Genomic DNA, 19,515 nt, shown 5'->3' with positions numbered 1-19,515 from the left:
GTAGCGGAAATTTTGAGTAGTTCGGAGAACCGGTAGCGGAAATTTTGAGTCGTTCGGAGAACCGGTAGCGGAAATTTTGAGTAGTTTGGAGAACCAGTAGCGGAAATTTTGAGTAGTTTGGAGAACTGGTAGTGGAAATTTTGAGTAGTTCAGAGAACTGGTAGTGGAAATTTCGAGTAGTTTGGAGAACTGGTAGCGGAAATTTTGAGTAGTTCGGAGAACTGGTAGCGGAAATTTTGAGTAGTTCGGAGAACCGGTAGCGGAAATTTTGAGTAGTTTGGAGAACCGGTAGCGGAAATTTTGAGTAGTTCGGAGAACTGGTAGCGGAAATTTGAGTCGTTCATAGAACCGGTAGCGGAAATTTTGAGTCGTCGTAGTGGAAATTTGAGTAGTTTGGAGAACTGGTAGCGGAAATTTTGAGTAGTTCAGAGAACCGGTAGTGGAAATTTTGAGTAGTTCGGAGAACTGGTAGCGGAAATTTTGAGTAGTTCGGAGAACCGGTAGCGGAAATTTTGAGTAGTTTGGAGAACCGGTAGCGGAAATTTTGAGTAGTTCGGAGAACTGGTAGCGGAAATTTTGAGTCGTTCATAGAACCGGTAGCGGAAATTTTGAGTCGTTCGGTAGTGGAAATTTCGAGTAGTTTGGAGAACTGGTAGCGGAAATTTTGAGTAGTTCAGAGAACCGGTAGTGGAAATTTTGAGTAGTTTGGAGAACTGGTAGTGGAAATTTTGAGTCGTTCGTAGAACCGGTAGCGGGAATTTTGAGTCGTTCGGTAGTGGAAATTTCGAGTAGTTTGGAGAACTGGTAGCGGAAATTTTGAGTAGTTCAGAGAACCGGTAGCGGAAATTTTGAGTCGTTCGGAGAACTGGTAGCAGAAATTTCGAGTAGTTTGGAGAACCGGTAGTGGAAAATTTGAGTAGTTCGGAGAACCGGTAGTGGAAAGTTTGAGTAGTTTGGAATACCACCTTTGACGGGCCCCACTCCCACCTCTTCTCTGCCTCTTGAGTCCCAGCTGATCAGCTGGGTCTTCTTTTGTTGCCCTGCACAGGAGAATGGAGCTGGAAAGCAGGTTAGTGGGGTGGGGAGGGAATGGGATTTTGCAGTAATCTTCCCCCTGGAGTGAGGAGGGAATGGGGTTTTTTTCAATATTCTTCCTCTGCCACGCCCACCAAGCCACACCCACCAAGCCACGCCCACAGAACCGGTAGTAAAAAAAATTGAATCCCACCACTGACTTCGACCATGCAAGGAAAGGAAAATGGCTTTAGGATCCTCCCAAGCTTGGATTTTGATGACATTTTATGAGAGGAATTGAAGGCCTGACTATCTTCTTAGTTTGGCAGAAGGGCTGCTGTCAACGGTGAAGCCGGGTTGTTTTAATTGCGCTGAATTATTGTGTTTCCGCGATGATCTTTATTACATTTTCAAACATAAAATGCTCCAAAATGGCAAAGAGAGAGGGTAATTTCCCAGGCTTATAATAGGCAAGAGACGTTTAAAAGAAAAAGAACAAGAACAAGAAGAGAAGATATAATTTACTGCACTTACAGTTGTGGTGATACAGTCTGGGTGTCACTTGCGGATTACACCAAATGAAAACACACCTGTCAGGATAGGTCAAACCAGTCCTAAGAAGGTCGCATTAGCGATAATCCTGTATACAGGTAGTCCTTGACTTACGAACACAATCGAGCCCAATTTGTTTTTGATTGCTAAGCAAGGCAAATGTTAAATGAGTTTTGCTCCAATTTACGACCTTTTCTGCCACCATTGTTAAGCGATTCCTTGCAGTTGTTAAATTAGTAACCTGGTTGCTAAATGAATCTTGGACTGTTGTTTGTTGGACTGTAGCAAAAGGGGATCACGTGACCCCCAGGAACTGCAGTCCCTTTCTTCTGACCCAGCTCCCAAACACGACAAACCCTCGGATGCGAACTCAGAAGATTCCTTTATTGGGAGAGCTGGCAGCAAAACGTCCCTCTCCCACAGCAGACTAACAAGTCCAGCCAGCCAGAAGATAAATAGTTGTCTGCCACACCTATTCAGCAGTGGGATTCCAATTTTTCCCCCACTGGTTTTATGAGAATGCGCTTTGCACGGGCCTTGCAGAGGTGCCGGGCCAAACACGTGTTTCGGGCGGGTGCGCAGCAATCACAAAATGGCCTCTGTCAGCGCTGGTGAGGTGGGCTGTTTTTTTCGTTCAGCTGAGGCGTGGCAATCTGCTATGCCATGTGAATCAGCTGAGGTAAAAAACAAAGGAATATAGGACAGGATAGGGCAGGGACAGGTGGGTGAGGCCAGTCAGAGGTGGTATTTGCCGGTTCTCCAAAGTTACTCAAAATTTTCGCAAGCGGTACGGCAGAACCGGTCCGAACCGGCTGAATACCCACCTCTGCACCTATTCATGCGCACACTCACCGAACCGGTTGTTCAATCGGTTGCAACCCGCCACTGGTGATATGGTATATATGCCCAAAAGGTATGGAGCATGCAGCATGAGGTTGTGAAGCTGCTTTTGTTATTTTGACAAAAAAAAAATGGACAAAGCTGTGGATGCTTGTGTTTGGTTACAGTTAGAAGCTAATGGATTGCTTACACGTTATTCTGGCTAGCATAGATCAGAATCCAGTTTATCTTTCCTTAAATTGAATATGTGCTTTAAGAACCATCATTTTGTGCTCACCTATGAAGATCAAAGATATGTCAACCAATGGCCTTGCTAGAAAATGAGATCTCTTTCTTCCATTTGATCTTATTAGATTTCAATTCTTTCTCTCTCTCTTTCTGTCTGTCTCTCTTGTTCTCTCTCTCTCTTTCTGTCTGTCTCTCTTGCTTTCTCTCTTTCTCTCTCTCTCTCTTTCTCCCTCTCTCTCTTGCTTTCTCTCTCTCTCTCTCTCTCTCTCTCTCTCTTGCTCTCTCTCTCTCTTTCTCCCTCTCTCTCTTGCTTTCTCTCTTTCTCTCTCTCTCTCTTTCTCCCTCTCTCTCTTGCTTTCTCTCTTTCTCTCTCTTTCTCTTTCTCCCTCTCTCTGTCTCTCTCTGTCTCTCTCTCCATTCAAGATTAGACTTTTTAAAGGAAATGAATGAAAAAAGAATGAATAAATCTGGATGAACTATTTATAGGACATGGCTGATTATGGAAATCTATTTTTTGCATGCGTCAAGATGCAAAATCTGGTCTTGTTGTGTTTTCATTATAAAGTGACAGCCGAGAGGTATCAGATTTTCCAAATGTCCAGATTTCACAATTACCTTCACATTTTCTTAGCACGTCATCAAACTTTGCGAAGTTCAATCAAAGACACTGAAGTTGGTATTTTTCTTAAATAATCCTTGACTTCCAATCACAACTGAGCCCAAATCCCCATTGGTAAGCAAGACAATTGTTAAACCGAATCTTTATCCCCATTTTATAACCTTTCTTTGCAGAGTTGTTAAGTGAATCCCTGCACCTGTTAAGTTAGTAACATGATTGTTAAAGGAATGTGGTTTCCCCATTAATTTGGCTTATCAGAAGCTTGCAAAAGAATAGAATATAATTCTTTATTGGCCGAGCATGTTTGGACACACAAAGAATTTGTCTCCGGTGCAGAAGTTCTCAGTGTACATACAAGCAACTAAGCAATAAAACATGATCATAATAATGGTGTATAGCACAATCCAGGGATGCTGCAACAGTCCTAAACACAAGCCTGCAAATTTTGATCATGTGACTATGGGGATGCTGTAGCGTTCCTAAGTGTGAAAGACAGTGGTAAGTTACGTTTTCAGTCTTTTCCTAATTTCAAATGTTCGCTAAGAAAATGGTTGTAAGTCTAGAACTATATTTTTAGAAGACAGGTCTGTGGACCCATGTCCAGTCACACTTCATTGAAACAGGTGGTGTACATCAAGGGGTGTCGAACTCAATTTCATTGAGGGCCGCATCAGGTTTGTGCTTGACCTTGTGGGGCTGGAGGGGGGCGTGGCTAGGGGGCGTGGTCAGCTCAACGTCACTCATTGGAGCTCTGTTTTTGTCTGTGACGGCCTCCTGCAGCCCTCTGCCAGTGAAAACAGAGCCCAGTAAGGTCATGTGGCCGTCCTGAGCTCCGTTTTTATTGGCAGAGGGCTGCAGGAGGCCATCATGGCCAAAATCGGAGCCCGGGAGGGCTGTGTTTGTCTCTTCTGAGCTCTGTTTTCACTGGCAGAAGCACCGACGGCTGGTCCTTCACTGTTTCCAGGGCAGGCCAGATCTAAGTACCCTGCAGGCCAGATCCAGCCTGTGGGCCTTGAGTTTGACACCCCTGGTGTACATCACCTATTCACCAACTTGATAACTTATGGAATAAGAAAGAAACAACCCTTGATTACAGCAAAAGCTTCACCGAAGCTGTCGTGTTTCTTGGTTTGTTGTTGTCAGGGTATCGCATGAGGTTAGGATCCAGCACCGATAAGAAGGACTCGGGCCGCCTTCATGTTGATTTTGCTCAGGCCCGAGATGATTTTTACGAATGGGAGTGTAAGCAGAGGATGTTGGCAAGAGAGGAACGCCACCGTCGCAAAATGGAGGAAGACCGGATACGTCCCCCTTCGCCTCCCGTCATAATGCATTATTCGGAACACGAGGCCTCTTTGCTGGCTGAAAAATTGAAAGGTAATGCAAGGTTTTGCGATTTCCTCAAATGTCAAAACATCGCTAACGCTGCAAGCTTGTTACCATGGCCGTTATATGAAAACATGCTCTCGTCCTATTTAATGGAATGCGTCTCTTTCCTTCTGTTGTATGACAATAACCGCTGTTTGGGTACGCTCTGGAAATACGCATCGTCTCTTTCCGAATTTCGACAGAATGTTTTGAAATATTCCGGTTATTTCCTTCTCCTTCAATGTTATTGAAGTTTTTTGTTTTGTTTTTACACATCAGGGAGGTGTGAAATCCAATTTGCCACTTCGCGGGCGACTCTCAGTGGAAAGGAGGTAACCCATCAAAACTTTCTGCCTCTTGTCACGATGCGTCCTTTCACAGATTTGTCACAGTTGAAGCCTGAGACGGAAGTGTTGCTGCGGACCACAAATATTGTGCCTTAGGCCCAGTGAAAGAGGGGCGTTTGTGTTTTCAGCAAACTGAGAAGCTTGGTGGGATTTTGTTTTTGGCATCCCACGCGCGCTTTGACTCTGTCTGCAGCATCATATGTGGTGCTTCCATTAACATCCCAAGTTGTAGCTTTTATACGGGCTGTTAAATAGAAATACAATTGTAGGGATGGAAGGGGCTTTGGAGGTCTTCTACCCTGTTTCCCCCAAAGTATGACCTACTCTGGAAGTAAGTCCTAGCTTGATTTTTACACGTGCACTCAATATAAGCCCTACCCCCTAAAATAAGCCCTAATTAAGACCCCCACTGACTCTAGAGTGCACGGGTAAAAATTAAGCTAGGGTGGGGATAGAGGGTGGGTAGAGTTGCCCTACTACTTACCTTTGGACAGTTGTAGCCAGGCCTCACACACCCCGACACCTGCCTCGCCAGCCTATTTCTTCTGCAGCTGGCAAGGGTGGCAAGGTTTTGTTGAAGGCCTCTGGAGCTGAGAACAAAGCTCCGGATCGATCCAGAGCTCTCTTATCGACTGCAGAGGCCTTCAGGAAAGCCTTGCCGGCCACAGAAGAAGAAGTTCCTGAAGGCCTCTGACAGTGAAAAGGAGGCCAGGGGCCACACACACAAGTGAGGTTAGTCAGTGGATGACGTCCCCCGAAAATAAGACCTGCTGCCTTTTGGGGGGGGGGCAAAAATATAAGACAGGGTCTTATTTTGGGGGAAACATGGTAGTTCAGCCCTCTGTCCAAGGCAGGAGACCTTATGCAGGTAGCCCTGGATGTTCGACTTGTATCCAAGCTTTCTGTTTGTAAGCAAGACAGTTGAATGAGTTTTGTTCCGTTTGATGACTTTTCTCCCCACCGTTGTTAAGTGAATCACTGCAGGGGTTAAGTGGGTAAGACGGTTGTTGAGTGAATCTGGCTTCCCCATTGACTTTGCTTGTCAGAAGGTCGCAAAAGGGGATCACGTAACCCTGGGACACTGCAAGCGTCATAAATATGAGACCATTGCCAAGTGTCTGAATTTTGATCCTGTGAACATGGGGATGCTGGAAAAGTCAGAAGTGTGAAAAATGGCCATAAGTCACTTTTTTTTAGTGTCGTTGTAACTTCCAAAGGTCACTAAATTAACAGTTATAAGCCGAGGACTATAATTACCATCCTAGACAAATGGCTGTCGAATCTCTTCTTGAAAGCTTCCAGTGATGGAGCACTCCAACTTCTGAAGGCAACTGTGATGACCCAGAGCGTGACACAAAAATAACAAAGTCACCAAAGTAGAATAAATTCCCTTTAATGACTCCAACTTGACTCCCAATGTCCAATTATCCTCGGCTGGATATCAAACTCTTCAAAAAACAGTCTACGAAGGGAAGAAATGCAGTCCGAACCCAAAGTAAAGATAATTAGAAATAAAAAACTAACACAAACCACACTGAAGTCATTAACACAACAGGCCAGGATGATAAATTGCAGACTTCCACAAGATAATGCAGCACTCACTGTTGGGAGGATGCCAAAACCCAGATAAGGCTTGACAAAGGTAATGTACACTTTGTTTCCAGCAAAGATCCTTGTGCAAATGCCCTTCTTATATCGTGTTCTCCCAGCTACAACTGAGGAAAGGGATCAGGGCCTTTTTCTCTCCCGTAAGCCATGTTGCTCCCTTCTCCGTTCCTCCCTGCGTGCCCTAGGATGAAGAGGGGGTGGCCCTGGGTCTTCCTCTGAAGGCCCAGTCGGACCGTTTCCCCCGTTTCCTCCACAGTCACCGGAGCCACACTCCTACTCCCTGTCAGCTACTCACTCTCCCCCTCAGAATCAGACTCCAACAAGGGCATGACACTAACTTCTGTTCCACTGGTTAATTCTTCTCACTGTCAGGAAAATCCCTTCTTACTTCCAGGTTGTATCTCCTCCCTCCAGAATTTGAATGGTTTAATTTTTTTTAAAATAATTTTAATTTAATCTCCACTCGGAATTGTAATGGCTTAATATGACGTTTTACTGAAATACAGTGGGCTCGTTTCCCAGCATGCCGTTCAACAAAGTCGAAACGTTTTGTGTAATTAAGTGGATGTGATCCCTTTTTCCCCCTAAAGAATGCTATGCCAATGCAACGGTCCCTGTTCATTTGCATTGCTAGTGACTTGATTCAAAAAATACATCAAGGAGTCTCGTTATGTAGGGGAGCCTCAGAACTTATCCAGTTTTTTTTTTTTTCTTATGCAACGCCGGCTTGAAATTATGTGTTTTACATCCTTTGGAAGCAAATGATTTTTCTACTGATTGCATTTCATATTCCCCACCTGCTAGTCGTTGAAAGCAATTGGTTCTCATTCCCTGTTGATTGACAGAGGTAGGACGCAGGTCCAAAGAGGGGATTTTTTTGGTGACTTTCAAGCTTCCTTCTTATGTCTATAGAGTTTCTTAGTCATCCAGGTCATGGTTGTCCCAGAGGTGCTTTTTCCAAAAGGCAGCTGGACTTTCTTGGTTTTTTTTTTCCTTGAAGAGGTTCCGCTTCTCATCCCAGAAGCTTCTTCCATTCTGCCTGAAGAGTGGAGAATGGAAGGACTTTCATGGAGAGTCCTGATGACCAGATGACTGCAAGGAATATTCCTTGCAGTCATCTGGTCCCTAGGATTCCCTTTGAGAGTCGTTGAGGCCACCTGGACAGATGAACAGATAAACCTCCAAGTGGCCTCAATGACTCTCAGAAAGACTACTAATGACCAGATGACTGACTGCAAGGAATATATAATTCTTCTCAATTTAGAACTTGTATTTTTTTGTGTATACTATATTATCCCCCAAAGAAAGAACACATTGGATATTTAAATACATGGATCAGAGCCATCAGAGGCTGTATTAAATATGGAGGTTGCTTATGTGAGAATCAAGGAACATGAGCCCTAAGGAGAAATGTCCAAGTTTAAATCAAGGCCTTTAATTGCTACGGAATTTGTTCATCTCTTTTGATCAAGACTCCATCAGCTGCTGTGGATTCCAAACTATTAATTCTCTGGTCAGGAGCCCCTTTTGTACTGTCCTCCTTCTTTGGAGTCTTTGTAGATGGGGAGTTTGGGTTTCCAAAATTGAAAGCTTGAGCTTTCAGAAGTGTTATCTTATAGCAGGCACTGCAGTTCATGAACAGCGATAGCACTTAGCCCTTAGACTTATATACCACTTCACAGTGCTTTACAGCTCTCTCTCAGCGGTTTACATAGTCAGCCTCTTGTACCCAACAATCTGGGTCCTCATTTTACCCACCTCGGAAAGATGGAAGACTGAGTCAACCTTGAGCTGGTCAGGATTGAACCCATGGCAGTGAGCTGAATTAGTTTTCAATACTGCATTCTAATCGCTGCACTATTAGATATAGAATAGGTGATGGTTGATAGATGATAGATGATAGATGGATGGATGAGGAATGGATGGATGATGATGATGGATGATAGATGATAGATGATAGATGATAGATGATAGATAGATAGATAGATAGATAGATAGATAGATAGATAGATAGATAGATAGATGAGAGATAGATAGATAGATAGATAGAGATACATAGCTACATAGATCGATCCAGGGGTGGGATTCAAAATTTTTAACAACCTGTTCTGTGGGCATGGCTTAGGTGGTGGGCGTGACTTGGTGGTCATGTGACTGGGTGGACATGGCTTGGTGGTCATGTTATTGGCTGGGTGTGGCCAACTGAATATCACTCACATCGAGGCACACATCTCCTCGCCTGGCCTCTCATGACTGTGGGGATGCTGCAACAGTCGTAAGTGTGAAAAATGGTCATAAGTCACTTTTTTCAGTGCCATTGTAACTTTGAGTGGTCACTCCACACAAGCAAAGTACCAGCAAAGGAGGGGGAAAAAAACTCCAGAGAAGTTCCTGAGAGAGGAAGTCTAGTCCTGCCAAGAATGTAATAAGGATTAACAGAGAGGCAGTTTCTGTAAGCAACACCAGAATGTTTCCTTCCTGCCTTCCTTACAGGATTAGGCCAGTAATTTCTTCTAACAACTGGTTCTCCGAGCTGCTTAGAATGTTAAGAACTGGTTCTAGCGAATATGTGCGAACTGGTAGAATCCCACCCCTGGATAGAACTAGATAGCAATAGCAATTAGATTTATATACCGCTTCATAGTGCCTTAGAGCCCTCTCTAAGTAGTTTACAGAGTCAGCATCTTGCCCCCACCAATCTGGGTCCTCAGTTTACCGACCTCAGAAGGATGGAAGGCTGAGTCAACCTTGAGGCTGGTGAGAATCGAACCGATGGCAGTGAGCGGAGTCAGCCTGCAATACCGCAATCTAAGCACTGTGCCACTATGGCTTCTGATGATTCAGAAGGACGTACGTTACTATTTTTTCTGATATGTCAGGACAAGACAAGACATAGATGTAATTTTCCCTAATTATATTTGAGTAACTGACAAACTGGAAGCACAGCATTCATTCTGTAGAACAGATTGAGAGAACAGAATGCAGAATAACAGAGTTGCAAGGGAGCTTAGAGGTTTTCTAGTCCAACCCCCTGCTCAGGCAGGAGACCCCATACAATTTCAGACAAATGGTTATCCAACGTCTTCTTAAAACATCTCCAGTGATGGATCACCCACAACTTCTGGACACAAGCCGTTCCACTGATGAATTTCTCTCACTGTCAGGAGGTTTCTCCTTAATTCCAGGTTGAATCTCTCCTTGATTAGTTTCCACCTGTTGCTTCTTGTCCTGCCCTCTGGTGCTTTGGAGAATAGCTTGATCCCCATCTTCATTAAACTTCAGAAAGAAATGCTAAAGAGTTCCAATGTATGATGGAATTTAGAAGGACCACGATCCCCCCCCCAAAGTTATCTTCTGTAAACAGCAGTGAATTATATTTGTTTAACGGCCATTCCTCTTCCAAGTAATATTTTCGAACGATGTTGCCTTTCTCCAAAGGAGCAATGTCCTAAATGCGGGTATAAAATTGGATTTTGGGCTTTGCCTTCCCTGAAATAACTTCCACTTGTAAATATTCAACGTACTGTGGGACCTTCTGGAGAAATTGCAGGTGTTTATGAGAAGTCCTCGGTTCTATTTTTGGCAAAAACAAATGCTTTTGACTTGTAAGCAGTTGATTCCTGGATTTAGTAAGCAAGGAGAGAAGATGAAATTAGAAATTTAAAAATAACCCACGGAGAGGACAGTAAGTTTGGTAATAGAGTTTTGCTGTGGCTAATTTTCCTTTAGCACTTGTTAAAGTGTTAACAACTTACACCTCCTAATTATACAACCAATGAAGTCTTTTTTCTTCTCCTAAAGAACCATTAATTAACCATTAACAGGCTCATGATCCTTTGTAGCTTCTAAAAGTTGCCTTTAATTAAATGTGGACGAGGAGTTTTCATTCGGGAAATACTTCGCGCTTCTTGGCAACCTCTCCCCCTTCAAAAATAACAAAACAACCTCTATCACACCCAAAATTATACTGTAATTACACAGCTTGGTTTCCAAGGAATTCCAAGATAGTCAAGATGGGAAGGATAGGAGAAATTGGAAGAGAAGATCCCTTGGAGGCTGGGATGGTTCTGTAATAAACAGTCAATCAGAATAGAGCTGGAAGGGACCTTGGAGGTCTTCTAGTCCAGCCCCCTGCTCAAGCAAGAGATCCTATACTATTTCAGACATGTGTCCAGTCTCTTCTTAAAAACCTCCAGTGATGGATCGCCCACAACTTCTGGTGGCAAGCAGTTCCACTGGTCAATTGTCCTCACTGTTAGGAAATTTCTCCTTCATTCCAGGTTGTTTCTGTCCTTGATTATTTTCCATCTGTTGCTTTTTGTCCTGCCTTCTGGTGCATTGGAGAATATATATAATAGCAGTATTCCTCATATATTTCAGTATTCATCCTATATTCCACTCATGCATCATCACAAAATCTCTAGAACCGTAAAGCCTACAAACTTGACATGTTAAGTATGTTCCTCTTGGCTTCTAAGAAAAGGATTTTTCGAACATATATATATATCATTTTGCCTGAACGGATTGTAAAAACTAGTAGAGTTGTGATTTTATCGTGGCTGGTTCGATTCCTACCTGAAAATGATCGAAGATTTCCTGATTGCAACGAAATCCTGTTGTAAATGAGGGTTTCGTTAGAGCTGTCGGTAGAATCTCAGATATTTACATCTCCAGTTGAGTAATCAAGGTGAAAAGTGCCTTCTGATAATTTTATTTCTTGCCTCGGCGGCTGTGATTTACTTAATTTGCTGGAGCAACGGAGGGAGATCAAAAACAGCTTCTTTGGAGGCACCTCCTTTCCATCTGGGTGTTCATAAAAACACGTTGGTTGAAGGAGCCCATGGAACAAACCTTCGTAAATATCTCCGTTTACTTTCTCCTTGTCCTAAGCTCAGCCATGAATCATCACACAAAAAAAAAGGATTCTGGGATTTAGAGGTTGATTACCTTATTCCTTCCAACGTTTTGCAACCGTTTCACCTTTCCATAGGATAGGTGCATCGTATTGATGAAGTATGCAAATTTCTCCAAAAAAAAAAAGGGAAGAGGGGGGTTCATATTCTAAGAGGCTTCTAAACATGAATTAATGCTTGATCTGGCACAGGGGGGAGGAGGTCCTTGGTGGTCTCTGAGCTTGGTTGTTTTCTTGCAGATAGTTCATTACCCAAACTAGGTAGCATCATCTAGTACTAATTATGTTACCTTGTTTGGGTAATGAAATATCTGTAAGAAACCAACCAAACTCAGAGAGCACCAAGGACCCCACAGTGATCCTCCTCCTCCTCCTCCTCCTCCTCCTCCTCCTCCTCCTCACTGCATACCCCATTCCCTTTTAGCACTGATTATGTTCCCTAGTTGGGTAATGAAACATCTGCAGGAAAACCACCAAGCTCAGAGAGTATCAAGGACCCCACAGTCATCGTCATCCTGCTCCTCCTGCACCTCTTCCTCCTCCTCTCCACAATACCTTCTCCCTTCTAGCACCGATGACGAGCAGTGATAGTTACTTAGTTGGGTAATGAAATATCTGCAAGAAAACAAGGCCCCACAGTTCTCCTCCTCCTTCTCTTTTCTCCTCTTCCTCCTCCTCCTCTCCTCCTCTTCCTCTCCACAAACAACACTCCCTTTAGCACCTATGATGTTGCTTAGTTTGGGTAACGAAATGTCCGCAAGAAAACCACCAAGCTCAGAGAGCACCAAGGACCTCTCATTTCAACCCAGATCTAGAAATATTCTCTTTTATTGCTTGATCTGGGACTGGAACTAAGCTCAGCCACTAGCAAGAGTGAGATATCTGAAGAACTGAAGTCAAAAGGGAGTAAGAACCTTACAAAGATGAGACAAATGTTGATCTGTAGTCTGTTGCCTCACCCCCTGGTAAGGATGACACACCTTTGAGTGCTTTTTCCTTGAAGACATTTCACTCCTCATCTAAGAAACTTCTTTAGTTGAGTCAGGTCAACCTCTCTTCAATGGTCTATCCTCAAACATAAGCCAGAGTTACATTTCTGAATCAACCCTACCGATTGATTCAGAGATGTAACTTTGGCTTACGTTTGAGGATAAACCACTTAAAGGAGAGACAACAATTCTATTCTTACATCTCCTCTTTCTTTTTCTGTGGAAGTCAGGAAGTTTCATACGCCAACACAACATGCCTTCTGCTTCACACAGATTTCACTGCAGCATGACAAATGATGGAAACCTCTCATCTGGAATCACTCGTCTTTGCAGCGGGGGGAGTGTTGTAAAACAGTTGTATGTTCAAGGATCCTGTTGGAAAGATTTACATGTGGATCTGCAGACGCTTCGTTGTCCTTTCACTCTCGTTGGGTGGAATCTTAAAAGATACTTTGTGCTTAATTATTCCCACGGTGAACCTACTTCACATCATGAAGACAGCATACAGGATGAATGAAAATCCGAGCCACAACATTTACGGCACTCCTGATAATCATTGCTTTAGAGAGCAATTTATAAAGGGTTATATGAGATGCCCGAAGCCCGATGTCAAGTTTTCCAAGTGATGAAATCCATTTAAAAAGAAAAGAACAGAGTCCGTCTTCCAAAATGATTTCTTTTATTTATTTTATTTAATCCTGTGGTAATTCCGGATCTGACACGACCCGGAATTACACCACATAATATTGGAAATTAGAAACAGCCCCCAAAAGTCACATTCCCCAATAGAAGTAAATCAACGTGGCCTGGTGTCATTAATCTCCACCTCCAAGTCTCAGCAGGGCCAGCTTTCGTTCTCACGGGAAGGAGAACCACTTAGCCTAAACAACTCTCTCTATCTCCACTCCTCTCCCCTTAGGAATGTGGCAAGCCCGAAACCCTTCCTCCCCCCACCAATAACCAGCAAAGGGAAAGAAAGAAAAGGAATATATAATAAGGCTAAATAAAATGGCTCCATATATGTCAATTTTGGGCTTGAAACCTAGTCTAAGATAACGTCATAAATAGTCTTCATGGGACAATTTGTAAGCGCTGAAATCTATTTGTCGCCCAACGAACGTGTGACGGTAACGTTGGCTTTTCTTGAATGGGTTTCGTTCCAGATGACAGCAAGTTCTCCGAGGCCATAGTGGTGTTACTCACCTGGATCGAACGAGGGGAGGTGAACCGGCGAACGTCTAACCAGTTCTACTCGATGGTGCAATCAGCCAACAGCCACGTCCGCCGGCTCATGAACGAAAGAGCCACCCACGAACAAGAGATGGACCAAGCCAAGGACAACTTTAAGAATGCTTTGATGGGCATCCTTACTCAATGTAAGTAAACCCAGTTAGCCCTGTAAGGTTTTTTTGTTGCGGTGGTGGTGGTAGTGGTTGTTGTGTTAGTAGTTTGAATGGTGATAGGCTTGTAGTCACGCGGGTAAGTAGTTGCAGTCTACTCATTGTCTATGGTTTCATGTCTCGTGGGCATGGCTGTGAAGAACAAGGAGCAGGCCTTCCCAATTTCAAGGTGAGCAAAGTTACTACTGTTTGTTAGTTGGGCTGAACACAATAGAAGAATGAAGTAGTGGGAGCGTAGAGGTTGTCCTTGACTTAAAACCACAATGGAGCCCCAATATTTTTTGTGGCTAAGTTTGTCAAGTGAGTTTCGCCTCATTTTACCACCTTCCTTATCACAGTTGTTAAGTGAATCTCATTTAGTGACACTGTTGTTAAGTGAAACTTGGCTTCCCTGTTGACTCGGCTTCTCAGAAGGTCGCAAAAGGGGATCAGGCGATGCCCGGACGTCATAAATACGAGTCAATTGCCAAGCTTGTGAATTTTGACTATGTGGCCACGGGGATGCTGCAATGGTTAAACCCAGTCATGTCCCTTTTTCGGTGCCATTGTATTTTCAAACGGTCACTAAATGAATATTATAAGTCCAAGGACTACCTGTATTACCGCTATCTGCTGATATGAATTAGAGCATTTATGTTTATATAGAGAGGCAAAGAGATTAAAAATTGGGACGGAAATTTCTGCCCTGATAGAAACACTAATAGTTGCTCAGCTATCGGTGAGGGACAAAGAACAAGATCTTCAGGTGTTGCAGGGAACTTGATGACCCCATAAATCTGTTTTCAAAGGAGAAATTATATATCGCATGTCATGAAGATGATAATAATAATTAAAAAAAAATCAAATTGCCAGAGTGGCTGCACAAATTTATGGCTCAGACAAATATATATTTGGAGGTCACCTTTAAAAAAAATGATCTTGTACAATTAAGGAAAAAAGAAATGAAGAAAAATGCATGAAAGTGTTGGATCTAACTCCAGAGGCTATATTTAATTATGTCATCCTCTTTTAATGATCCCATAATCCCTTGCGGGGTGGAGTCGGGGCAACTGAATGGAGCTAGTAGAGTGTTTTACTGGCCAGATGCCCTTCCTGTCACCAATGCAGAGTTTTGTTCAGCAGATACTGTAAATCTCAGAGTGCCCAGAGAAAGAAATACCTGCCTCTACCTGGGATCAAACTCACAGCCTCCTGATTGTGAGGCAGGAGCTCCACCTCTAGTCCACCATACCACTCCCTGTATTTGACTATATATGAGGCAAAAAAGAAGTAATATGTCATTTGGGCAAAATTTGAAAATTTGAGGCATCTTCTGAATCTAAAGGGTAGAAAATTCAGGTAGATGAACTGCTATAGATTCTTACATACTGCCTACATAACAGAGTTAGAAGGGACCTTGGAGGTCTTCTAGTCTAACCCCCTGCTCAAGCAGGAAACCCTACATCTTTCGTGAAAAATTGTTGTCCAATCTCTTCTTTAAAAATCCCAGTGACGGAGCAGCCACAACTTCTGGTGGCAAGCAGTTCCACTGGTTAATCGTCCTCACTGTTAGGAAGTTTGTCTTTCATTCCATGTTGCTTCTCTCCTTCATTAGTTTCTATCTGTTGCTTCTTGTCCTGCCTTTAGGTGCATGATATGTACGGTAGCTATCCAACTGCACGAGTTTAGATAGAATGGTTGCTATCAAAACACCATATTTATTCTCAGCGCAGTAAAGACATAAAGATGGTACTTTTTATCATGTGTGGTGGTTATGCCCCGAGACCAGGAAATATTGGGTTAAAATATTGGGTTAAAAAAATTGGCTTCAAGAGATCACCAAACACCAAACTGAACACAAACCGGAATTTTTTCTATTAGGAATAATCCCAGGCCAATACCCTAAAAAGATTAAGTATAGTATACATCATATTTTGACAGCATCCAGAATAGCTTTTACACAATTGTGGAAAGGAGCTAATGTCCCTTCAGAGGATCTAGTCATACAAAAAATACCAGAATGCGCTGAAATGGATAAGCTTATGTTAGAAATAAAAGATAAAGAGGATTCCGGTTATTACGCAATATGGGATAAATGGTATGAGTGGTTAAAAAATAGATATAAAGATTAGGAAGAATGGATGATTGCAAATAAAACAAGACACCTTAAGAGATTATTAACATAGATGTGTATATAATAAAGGTATTTGCACCAAGACAAGTGTTCAATCATACTTGGCCAATAAAAAGAATTCTAATTCTAATTCTAAGTTATATGTATTTGTCAATGCTAAAACGTTGCTACGAATATAAATAAGATTTGTATTTTTGAAAACTGCAATAAAAACAATAATAAAAATTCCTACTGTCCACTCGAGAGAAAATGATGGACAACTATTGTGACTCGGAGGTTTGAGCCTGCTCTGTTAGAGGACACAGACTTGGACAATGAGGAAGAGGAGGATTTGGCTCTGAGGTTTGAGCCTGCTTTGTTAGAGGATTTGGAATTGCCTTCCTCCCCAGGAGTTTCCTCTTCGGCAAGACCTTCCTCCCTGGTTGTGCCTCAGGTGTCGGCAGATAACCAGGAGGGTGTATCAGAGCCTCTGGCTGAGGAATGTTGGTTTGATGCGAAGCAAAGACGCAGGCAAAAGCATGAGATGCAATGCAGAAAGAAAGGACAAATCAGAGACTGAGGTGAGGGACTGACACGCCCCACAGGGAATAAAAGTGGGTGTGTTAGCTCTGGGTTCTTGTTCGGGACAACGTGTTATTTAGTGAGAGAAGCTTCAGAATTATCCTGTGTGTGGCGACAGCTTGTGATTTATGTTCCTGCTTCCTTATCGGACTTGGCAGACAGCTTGCGTAAGACTGCCAAGAATGTTGTCGGCTTAAGGAATTTAACCCTGTAATTACCGGACTTGCCTGCTTATTTGTGTTTCAGTTGCCTGCTTATTTGTGTTTCAGTTGGAAATTTGGACTTATTACTTTGTTTGTCCAGGTGAGACATAACAGACAACCTTCTAATGTTCTGTTTTAGAGAGCTAGCACAGGGACCTGGTAGGGCCACTACCAGATTAAGTAGCCTTGAGAAAGATCAAACCCTATCTAACATGTAAGGTAAAAATGTGAGGAACGTGTTTGTAGCAGTAAGAAAGAGACGTCACTAAACGAGCCTCCAAAGAATAAAACTCGTCATCAGAAGGAAGAGAACCAAGGCTATAAACAATGTTCCAGTAGAAGAGAATATATTTAGCTTTGGGGTTCAATTGTGGGGTCTCTGGTGCTCTCTGAGCTGGGTTGTTTTCTTGCAGACATTTCATGACCCAACTAGGTAACATCATCAGTATGTCTGCAAGAAAGCAACCAAGCTCAGAGAACACCAAGGACTTAAACTATATTCTCACGTAGTGTTCTTTTAAGAGAAAGTTCAACTTTAACTGCTCGGTGCGTGATGTATCTTCTGCAGTTAATTCTCTCCATCCATAAGTTTGAGAACCAGTCATAAGTCACATTTTTTTCCAGGGACATTGTAACTTTGAGAGGTCACTAAAATCGTCTTAAGTGAAGGATGGCTTGTAATACTGAGGCTCATCCTCCTTTTCTCTCAGTAGCTCTTCCTACTCACAGTCTCTCCCGTCGCTGCACATAAACTCTTCTGGTAGACAGAGGTAGCTCTGTGTTACTGAAGTGTAAATACTCCTTGAACTTATGACCACAGTTGAGCCCAAAATTTATGTTGCTAAGTGAGGCCAGGGTGAAGTGAGTTTTGCCCCATCTTAGGACCTTCCTGTTCTGACCTAGGCTTCCCCCAAAAAGCACTAAGCAGACTTTTTGTCCCGTCAAAACCCCTTTTATTAAATGAAGGTGAATTTCTTGCATTCACCTTCAACCAAAGGCCTGGCAAACAGCCTTTCAAGGGTGTAATGAGGAGCACAGACCTTATCTCACCTGGAGAACGGCCAAGTATATTTTCAAACACAGTGCTGACAAGGAAGGACTCAGCACAGAGTTTCTGAGATGCACAGACAGATCTTCCCACTACTGCAACGAACGAATGAACGAATTGTTTCCTGCAAAAGCCCCCTCCCTTTTTGCTCCTCTTTTAATCCCTATGAGAGGGGCCATTCACTGTCCACTTGAGCCTTTACTCCTGAGTTGACCCTTGTTCCTTAACTGTTCCCTTCTCCTGGCAGCTCTGCGCATGCACACACTGAGAACAGGCTCCAGCTGTTCTTCTTCCCCGCTGATCTCCGATTCTGAAGGCAGCTGATGACTGCCAGCCTGCCCTGTCTCTGATGCAGAGCCCTCGTCCGAGCCTTCCTCAGCCTCCAGGACTGGCCCGGGTTCCTCCCCAACCTCCTCACTGTCCGACTCTGCTGCCAGCTCCGCTAGCCACCGGCAAGCCACAATACTTCCTTGACACGATTGTTAAGGGAATCACTGCAGTTTTTAAGTAAATCCCACAGTTGTTAAATGAATCTTGGCTTTCCCCCTTGGCTTCGCTTGTCGGAAGCTCTCAAAAGGGGATTGTGTGATCCCTGGGCCACTGCAACCGTCATAAGTACATGCCAGTTGCCAAGTGTCCGGATTTTGATCACATGATGATAGGGACCTTGCAAATGTCATAAGTGTGAAAAACGGTCATAAAAGTCCCTTTTTCCAGCACTGTTCTAACTTCAGTCACTAAACAAACAGCTGCAAGTCGAGGAGTAATTGTAGATGATTTGGTGTCAGCGTATGATTGAAGGGGAAATCATTGTGATAAACAGAGCGGCAAAAGTCAAGAATGATATGTAAATTGCTGGGTTCTTTCTCCCCCCAAACCTATTAATTTTCCAAAGTGGATTCCAGTCCAGAGAGAGGAATCTGGTGCAAAATTTTGGCAGGAACTGCATCCCATTGATTTTTCTGCAAATGTACACACTTAGCAGATGAGTTCTTTCCAATATTGAAAAGCTGGCATGTGTTTCTTTGGTGAAATCCTAATCAGCTCTATTGCTTTAATGGCCCTTCTTTATAAAAACCATAATTGGACTAACGGCCCTCCTGAATTTCTTTTTATCTTCTTAAAATAAAATAAAAACGCAGTGACCATTTACAACACATTCTTCCAGTCAAGACAAAGAAAAATGAAAAGCTAGCTTTCCTTTTTATTATTATTATTTTTTCAGGTGACGCGGGATATAGTTTCTGAAAACTTACGAGGGGTGATTATTGGGCTGATGTTTTATTCATGCCCAATCTAATGTGCAAACATTTCATATGCCATGATTAAATGTAAAATATTGAATGTTTCTCAGCGACAGAACGTACACAAGTACATAAACGAAAGAACCAGATGTACAACAATCATTTCTGGGGGAAACATTTCACGTCAGCGATCTCAAAATTGTGCGTTTTGGAAATTAATCATCCACACATTGCATATAATATTTCACATCTGATGTTGATTAAGTATAACTGTGGTTTGCAGGTAGAAAGGCCAAGGTTTTTTTAAAATGCGATTCAAGCCGTTCACAATTCTTTTTGAAATCAGTGTATCAGGTTTTGTTTCGAATCAGTAGTTTCGAAAGTTGGCAACTTCGTATAAAACTGAACTCTTTTTTTGTTTTTGAGAAAGAAGTAAAGTAAGGACATGGAAATAAAACATTTCATCATC

General features: G+C 42.9%; 1 protein-coding gene across 2 annotated transcripts in view; it reads left to right on the top strand.

Moving 5' to 3' along the window:
* The window catches only part of ENOX1 (ecto-NOX disulfide-thiol exchanger 1), a 478,008-nt gene that overhangs the window by 342,924 nt on the left and 115,569 nt on the right, over positions 1-19,515 (top strand). For both annotated transcript variants that reach the window (XM_087967587.1, XM_087967588.1), the window contains exons 8-9: positions 4,397-4,630; positions 13,641-13,853. In XM_087967587.1, coding sequence (XP_087823713.1) covers positions 4,397-4,630; positions 13,641-13,853 — 447 coding nt within the window. The remainder of the gene's footprint in view (positions 1-4,396; positions 4,631-13,640; positions 13,854-19,515) is intronic.

Source organism: Notechis scutatus, chromosome 5 (assembly GCF_049901735.1).
Source record: "Notechis scutatus isolate UNSWTSFEM ecotype Mainland chromosome 5, rNotScu1.2, whole genome shotgun sequence".
Taxonomy (NCBI): domain Eukaryota; kingdom Metazoa; phylum Chordata; class Lepidosauria; order Squamata; family Elapidae; genus Notechis; species Notechis scutatus.
This window is presented reverse-complemented; position numbering and strand designations above follow the sequence as displayed.